At 42.1% G+C, this 7,495-nt stretch overlaps 2 protein-coding genes across 2 annotated transcripts; one reads left to right on the top strand and one right to left on the bottom strand.

Annotated features, from left to right (window-relative positions):
* Nucleotides 1–439: 439 nt before the first annotated feature.
* Nucleotides 440–4,448, bottom strand: iah1 (isoamyl acetate hydrolyzing esterase 1 (putative)). Its single transcript, XM_034576031.1, has 6 exons — nt 4,297–4,448; nt 4,130–4,182; nt 3,345–3,508; nt 2,449–2,610; nt 2,236–2,357; nt 440–1,453 (listed from the first exon to the last, which is right to left on the bottom strand). Exons 1-6 carry the CDS (start codon nt 4,360–4,362, stop codon nt 1,277–1,279), a joined length of 744 nt encoding a protein of 247 aa, XP_034431922.1. The 5' UTR covers nt 4,363–4,448; the 3' UTR covers nt 440–1,276.
* Nucleotides 4,449–5,154: 706 nt separating this feature from the next.
* On the top strand, nt 5,155–7,473 carry LOC117755870. The gene is made up of 2 exons (XM_034576024.1): nt 5,155–6,916; nt 6,970–7,473. Exon 1 carries the CDS (start codon nt 5,167–5,169, stop codon nt 6,193–6,195), a length of 1,029 nt encoding a protein of 342 aa, XP_034431915.1. The 5' UTR covers nt 5,155–5,166; the 3' UTR covers nt 6,196–6,916; nt 6,970–7,473.
* The last annotated feature ends 22 nt before the right edge of the window (nt 7,474–7,495 follow it).

Here is a 7,495-nt window from a genome sequence, read left to right as displayed (position 1 = left end):
CACTCCTAGATATTAGTCCTCTCAGTATGTTTTCTTAAATCTACAAAAATGTGGGAAAATGTCCTTTCTCGCAATGTTAAAGAAAAATAAAAAAAATCCTGGATCCTATTGACTAAATAGGTTTTTGATTTTTGATATTTCTAAGAACAAAAGACATGAAAACTAATTACATTGATCCCGAGGCTCTGTCTGCTTTTGTCTGTGTGCTGTGTTTAAAGTTGGATTGTGGACCATAAGAACAAATAGGCCTCGAGTTAACTGTGTCCATCTCGACTTTCCTGCTCAACACGCGTGTGCACAAAGTTTTACTCAACTCACTTGAAACGGGTGAAAGATGTTAATATTATTGATGTTGTTGCCGTGGTTATTTACCCATAGTGGGAAACATTTCAGTACGATATAGCAAACGGAAAGAAAACTTGATTTAAAAGACGACGTATTTTTCACATCACCAGAGTTGAATTAAGTTTTGTACATGTTCTTACTGTTGTGTCATGAATTGATGCTTTGACAAATCCCAGGCCTGTTCATGTTTTGACCCCTTTGTACATCACTTGTTAATCCTGTGCAAGGAATGAGCGGAAGTCTCTCCAGCGTTACACTTACTGTATTTGTTCAGCTATTGAATCTTAAAGAGAATCATAGTGTCATTGTTTTTTTTATTTTGTGCGTGACTGATATGAAACAACATGGTGCCTTTTCAGATTTTGTGCCTCGCTGGTCCGACCTGTTTTAGTGAAAGGAGACAAGAATATTCCCGGTAGATGACGGCAGACAATGCTGAAATGTATTTTGAAAGAAACTGATCAGATATTATGTTTCCACTTTGTTTTCTGTCCTTGTGCCAATGTGAGTTCTAGCCCCTTTCTCTTTTTTTAAGGCTGTCACTGTCGCCTGCTGTTTTGTTATAATAATAAAATGTTTAAGTAACTGTAGGTTGAAAATGAGTCGACTGTGTAGCTGACATAAGCTCAACTGGATGGATGTGAACTGTGACACAACTAGAAAATATTTTGTATCTAATATTCTGATTTCTATATTCTTTGTTTCTTTATCTACAACTATTCACCATCGTCTTCCTCTTTTACGTTTCATGCTTGCATCACATCTCAAAATAAAAATCTTTAATGTGCATTTTAAACATTAACACTTGGGTCTTGTGTTGCACATCACAGCTGCGTCAGTGTTTCACAGCAGGAATGCAGTGCAGTTTCAGGCTCCCTTCAAAATATCAAGTCCACAGTATTTTTTTTCTAACTAATGGGCGACGACTCGGTCACTGGTCACAGAGCAGGCTGCTGTCGGGGCTCTTGGCGTCCACGTCTCCCCAGTAGGGCAGGATGAAGGGCAAGTGGGCAACTCGGCTTTCCAGGAGCCCCCACAGGTGCTGGGCCACAAACTGGTTCCCTTTCTCTGAGAGATGGAGTCCATCAGACAGGTAGACTGTGTAGTCCTGCGGATCAGGGGACAAACAGAGATGTCTTGTTTGGAATGTTTTTGAATAATCTTTAGATTATTTTTAGGTGCAGTTGATTTATGGTTTAGTAAAAAAAAAATTGTTGTCTTCTTCTGCTCAAATAAACCCAAAGATACTTGAAATGAAACAGGAAAAACCCAGCTAATCATCTTGTTTTGAAAAGCAGAACAGGATGTTCATGAGCATCATAGTGACGATCAGTTAGTCCTTAAAAGCCCAAAAATATATGACACTATCGCTGTATATAAAATATTTATTTCAAATCTAAAGAATTACAAATAATTGAATTACTTCTCCGACATTAGAAAAACAATAATTCAATGAAACCTTTATCTATTGAAAGATTACATTTTCTGTCAAGTTATGATTCCTTCAGTCTCTCTCTCTCTCCTCCTCCCCCCTAATTCTCTCTCTCCCCACTCTTTTGCACCCATCTTCCCTCTCCTCCCCATTTTTCTCACCCCAACCAGTCGAAGCAGATGGCCAGAGTCTGGTTCTGCTTCTTCCAGTTAATGAGGGAGTTTTTTCTCTCCACACTCGCCAAAGTGCTGCTCATTGTGGGAACTGTTGGGTATCTCTAAGATTTTAAAGGTCTTGACTGTCTATGTAAAGTGCCTTAGATAATGTTTATTATGATTTGGCGCAATACAAATATAATTGAATTCAGTAAGGATCATTTATGGATTTAGTGAAAGGCCTTGAAGTTAACAACATGGGGGGAGAAGCTGCAGCAACAAATACTGCTGCACTGTGCTCACCTGTCCATCTTTCTGCATGAGTGTCCAGAGGTCCAAGACGTCTGTACCGCACTGACCGGCGGCCTGGACACATGCCTGGGCGTACTGCCCCGCTACAGAGTTGTGGCGATTGAGAGGACATCCTGGAGGAGACGCAGGGTGTGATCTTTGTAGGTCTGGAGACTTTGACAATAAATGAACTAGAGAGAAAAAGACTTGGTGTTCAGGTGTTACCTTTTAAAATACACTCCTTCTCCCAGGCTGGCTCGTGAAGGGGTGGGGGGGTGATGAAGATAACTCTGTCTGCGGACACTCCGGCTAAAGCCAGAAGCCGAATGATCTCCTTTAGGTTCTCTGAATACTCCTGCAGAGGGATGTGCTGCTGCGGGTTTTTATCTGCATGACGGGAACAGACCGAAATGAGACAGAATACATTAGAAAAAAATAAATATCAAAAACAGTGACAGGATTTGTATGTGATGTATTTAGAATAAAGGTCCATTTTGATTAACGAAATTAAACAACAAAATCATTACTGGACATCCAAGCGTGCACCAGTGTTCTAAACAGACTGGTACACTGTGTAGGACTGGTTTGTGGTACTAAACATTGATGTGTTGTCTGGTTGCCTCTCCATGGTTGTTTTATCAAACTGGACAACACAACTGTGTTATCATTCTGTATCATATTCCCAGTGATAAGATAATCGTTCATTTGACCAAATGTGGGGAAATGTGCTGTGTTGGTTCATTACTTTGGGAGTAAGTAAGTGGTTTATTGTCACAGATGAGGGGAAACTCAGTTTCCCAGCAGTGAAGGGGATAGTAAAAATTATAAACATCAGTAAAAACTAAATAAATAAGTAAACACGCAATATAAACCCAGGGAAATATAAAAAAATTGCAATAAATACAATGTGAATAGAATATAAACCAGGTTTGTAGGATTGCATACATGAGATATTGAAACTGCACAGAAAGAAATCCAACACTGCACAGTTCAGTGGAGATATGCTTGGAAATTCAACCTAATGTGAAAAATCGGTGTCCTGCCCCTTTACACAGGAACAAAGTGTGTGATCTATACTCACAGCTGCTGTATAACCACATGTTGTGTGAGTGAGTCTGTACCTTCCAGTGAACAGTCATTGGCTCCAAAGAAAACAGTGACAGCAGCGACGTTGTTGTTGTTGATGTCGGTGTCTGAGCTGTGGCTGCTGATCAGACGAGGGAGAACGATCTTGGCCCATCGGGAGTTGTACCCGGACAGTCCTCTGTTCACCACGTCACACTTTCTGCAGGGACAACTTCAGACATTAGAGGGACACGAAGCCGGGCCCGGGTCTAGAAGAACACATTTCTACTCTGCCCTCCCAATTGGTCCACTTTATTCTGTGCCCTTTGATTCTCCCCATCAGAATTTGCTGATTTCTGAATTGCTGGTTGGACACAGGGTTGGGTTTCCAAAAACTGTTCTCTGATAAAAATTGATCTTCATTTGAATCCGATATTGATTCATAATTTGGAGGGATCCATCACACTCAGCCCCCCCCCTTCAGTGCTGTGTTTAATTGCACCTTCGTCGGTTCACAGATTCCTTACTGGAACTCATCACGTCAAGTTTCATGCTTGCATCACATCTTAAAATACAAATCTTTATTGATAACACTTCTGTGCGTGGCACTTGCAAAAAACAAGAATTAAATAATGATAATAATAACAATCAGTATTATTATTATTTTACCACAGCTTGGATGAATTTCCTATTGTCACAATAACAATGGTTGCATTCTTCAAAACTCCCCCCCCCCCCCCCCCTCACTCTGAGCAGTCTGGATCCGGGCCTGCACATCACATCCCACAGGAGCCTCTGTAAAAACAATGACTCATCAGATTAATAAAGTAGAACCACTCACCTCGCTAGTCTGTTAGCAATGTCTGCCCCCCACCCGTTGGGCTGAAAGGAGAACTGAGACACACCACTGCGGGTTTATTCATTTCGAACTGGAGCTAACAGGCTAACAGCTCATGCTAACACACAGGGAATATAATGTGACACTGAGAAGTGAGTGTGGAATCGAACCTGTGTGATGGAGTCTCCGAATAAAATCACTTTGGGCCAAACGATTGTTTTCAACTTCGACATCATGAAAGTTCAACGCGCCACTGCACGATCACTTCCGGTTTCCGTGACAGTGTGTCCACTTCACAATAAAGGTCTGAGCCTCTACTATTTATATAATGTGTTAGATAAAGATATATAAACACAAACATTTCAATTGTCTTCATTTTTGGAAGCCAAATTGTGCTGGGAAAATTAAAGATATAAATGTTGAGGTAAGTCAGTGGTGAAACGGTAATATTTGACTTATTCCTGCATGTTTTATACTTAATCATTAAAACTCTTGATCTATTCTCTGAAAAGACTGAATATTGGCTTCATAGCTCATTGGTTTGAAACATAAGCTCAAAAACATGACTCGTAATATTAGAATATGAGTGTTTCTTTATTTTTTATTTGTCATTCTTTTACCGCAGAAAAATGACTGTCTGCACTGATACCATGAAATCCTGTGATTAGAAAATCAGCACAAATTCCCTGCTTAGTTATTAATAGGTTAAAAAAAAGTATTTCAGACAATCAGAGTTTTTTCGGTTTTGAATGTTTACATCATATTTCTTTTAGTTTCAAAACCCAGTACTCACACTAAGCTGGACACTTTTTGATATTGAGTTATTAAGATGTTTAATGGGTTAGAAAATCTGCTAAACTGTTCAGATTCCTTCACCTTTCATTTGTTAAAAACCTAGATAATACATGTTTAAAATACTTTTTACTGACTACAATTATATTTCCTGTAACATTGCATTTTACTTCTTCGTACTCACCACTGGGGGGCGCTGCAGGAACTCGAGCCTTCCTCAGCTACCCGGATATCCGTCTTCTTCTGTTATGCCTGTAAACATGGCGGAGGTCAGGCTCTGTTTTGGAAGAGGAGCATTGGACCGATTCTACAAGCTTCACCTCCGGGAGAGTTCCATTAAACGCGGTAACAGTTTAACACAGTCCTCGTCTCTGACCTCCGCCTTTCTGTCGGGTTGTTTTACAAATGGCGGACTGCAGGGAGGTGACAGTGCCGCGGACAGAGTGACCGGTGCAGCCTCACGGGACAGTTACACAAGTGGGACACCGGAGCTCGGTGCTGTGGAGGATATTTGTGGAAATGGAAATGTCGCTGAATATCAGTGTTGTCACGGACCTGAAGAGGATTCACTTTATAACAAGACCCGGGGTCAGATTACAGGAGAAACTCTGCCTCGGTGCTGGAGTCGTACGAAGTTGAGGAGGAGTTTCCTCCACAGTCAGCGGGCATGTTGGGGACAGGTTGTGTTCATCCGGGAGTTCGGGAACAACGGGACCCGATCTGAGCCCCTGTTCAAAACCAAGACCGGCTATTATGAAATCCTGGAGGTTTTGCCCAGCGCCACTCAGGCCCAGATCAAAACCGCCTACTACAAGCAGTCCTTCGTCTTCCACCCGGACAGAAACGCCGGCAGCGAGGTGGCCACCGTCCGCTTCTCCGAGATCAGCGAGGCCTACACGGTGCTGGGCAACAAGGCGCTGCGGAGGAAGTACGACCGGGGGCTGCTCAGCCAGTCGGACCTCATCTCGACGGCCAGACCCTCCTCCTCCTCCTCCTCCAAGGACGGCCCCGGGGGCTCCGCCGCACAGCAGGCCGACAGCGGGCGGTCTGTGGCGGGCGCCTACAACCGAGGAGGCGTCTACGACTTCGACAAGTTCTTCAAGTCCCACTACAACGAGCAGCTGCAGAGAGAGAGAGAGATGCGGGCCCGCAGAGAGGACATGCTGCGGGACAAACACGAGGCGATGGTCGAGAGGAAGAGCAAGCTGATGGAGATGTGCGTCGGGCTGCTGGTGGTGATGGCTCTGGGTTTGACTTTCAGTCTAAAACGGGGGTGATGGAGGAACGTTGACCCGGACAGGGCTGCTGGACATGGACATAGATTCACTGTGGGGCCCTTGAATTGTCCCCACCCTTCACACTACTGGGGGAAACTGTTTCCACACCTCTCTGTGGAAGAGACATGAAGCTCCATCATGTTTTGTTTCAAGAGAGTGATTTTCTATAGATCACACTGTTGTCATGCAAGCTGCTAACCAAACACTGAACTGGTATATGAGCATAGAGCTGAAACAATTCATCTCCAAACAACCATTGTCACGTCATGATCAATTAATTACCATGTCACAAAACATTACTCAAGAACAAATGAGAGGATTTGTTGCCTTTCTGTATCCAGAAATATTAAAGCAAATGTTTGGTCATTTTTTCGACCAAATGATTATTTAGTGATGAAAACAATCTACAGTTGCAGCGTGCATATGAGTAAGAATTCACCACGGGACAAGTGCAGTGCTCTTCTTGTCACTGTGTGAAGTCAGGGTTCATTATGTCTGTAGAACAGTTAAATGTCACCTGTTTCATTACCTCCATCAAGGAGGTATGATTTTCACCCATGTCTGTTTGTTTGTTTGTTTGTAAATAAGATTACATAAACAAAAACTCAAAACTTAGTGGAAGGATGTGGTTTTGGGTCAAGGAAGAAAGAAGATCTGAGAACTTTGTGCAATAACAGACGTTTTCAACAATTTCACAATTTCTGCAGGGAATAATTCATGAGTATTGATGAACAGGCACCGTTATGGAAGTGGTATCTATGAAATTTGGTGCAGCTTGAATTCATTGTTGGGCCTTGGTGGAGGTGATGTGCTCTGTTGAGTGTCATTCTAATTCTGTACTGTTTTTACTCTGTGGTTTTTTTTTTGCCACCCAGTTCGTCAGTGACACACAGTCAGTGCCAGTGATTGTCCTCCGTGCCACATGTTGTTGGCATGTGATCACATGCTGCTAGAGGAAGATTCAGTGGTTGATTTACAACCTGCTATTGTTTCAGTTCAACTCCTTTGTCTTTTATAAAGTCATCTGTCTCAACAGTTTATTTTTGAACAGGGTTTATTGCCATTTATAAAATATTTATAGCAATGTAAAGAATGTCAGATGAGTCAGTTCTTGAAAATGCATTAAACGGGCATTTGGGAACTGTAAGGTTATGCTCACATAGTGAAGTTAAAGAATGTGCCTTGGATACAATTTATTGTAAAAATCTATGGTTTGTTTTGTGCAGATATTTAAAGAATAAATGAGTAATGTTCAGAGCCTGTCAGGGCTCAGTGAAACAATGTTGCTTGATTCTTTTAT

The sequence above is a fragment of the Hippoglossus hippoglossus genome, chromosome 22 (assembly GCF_009819705.1).
Source record: "Hippoglossus hippoglossus isolate fHipHip1 chromosome 22, fHipHip1.pri, whole genome shotgun sequence".
NCBI lineage: Eukaryota > Metazoa > Chordata > Actinopteri > Pleuronectiformes > Pleuronectidae > Hippoglossus > Hippoglossus hippoglossus.
This window is presented reverse-complemented; position numbering and strand designations above follow the sequence as displayed.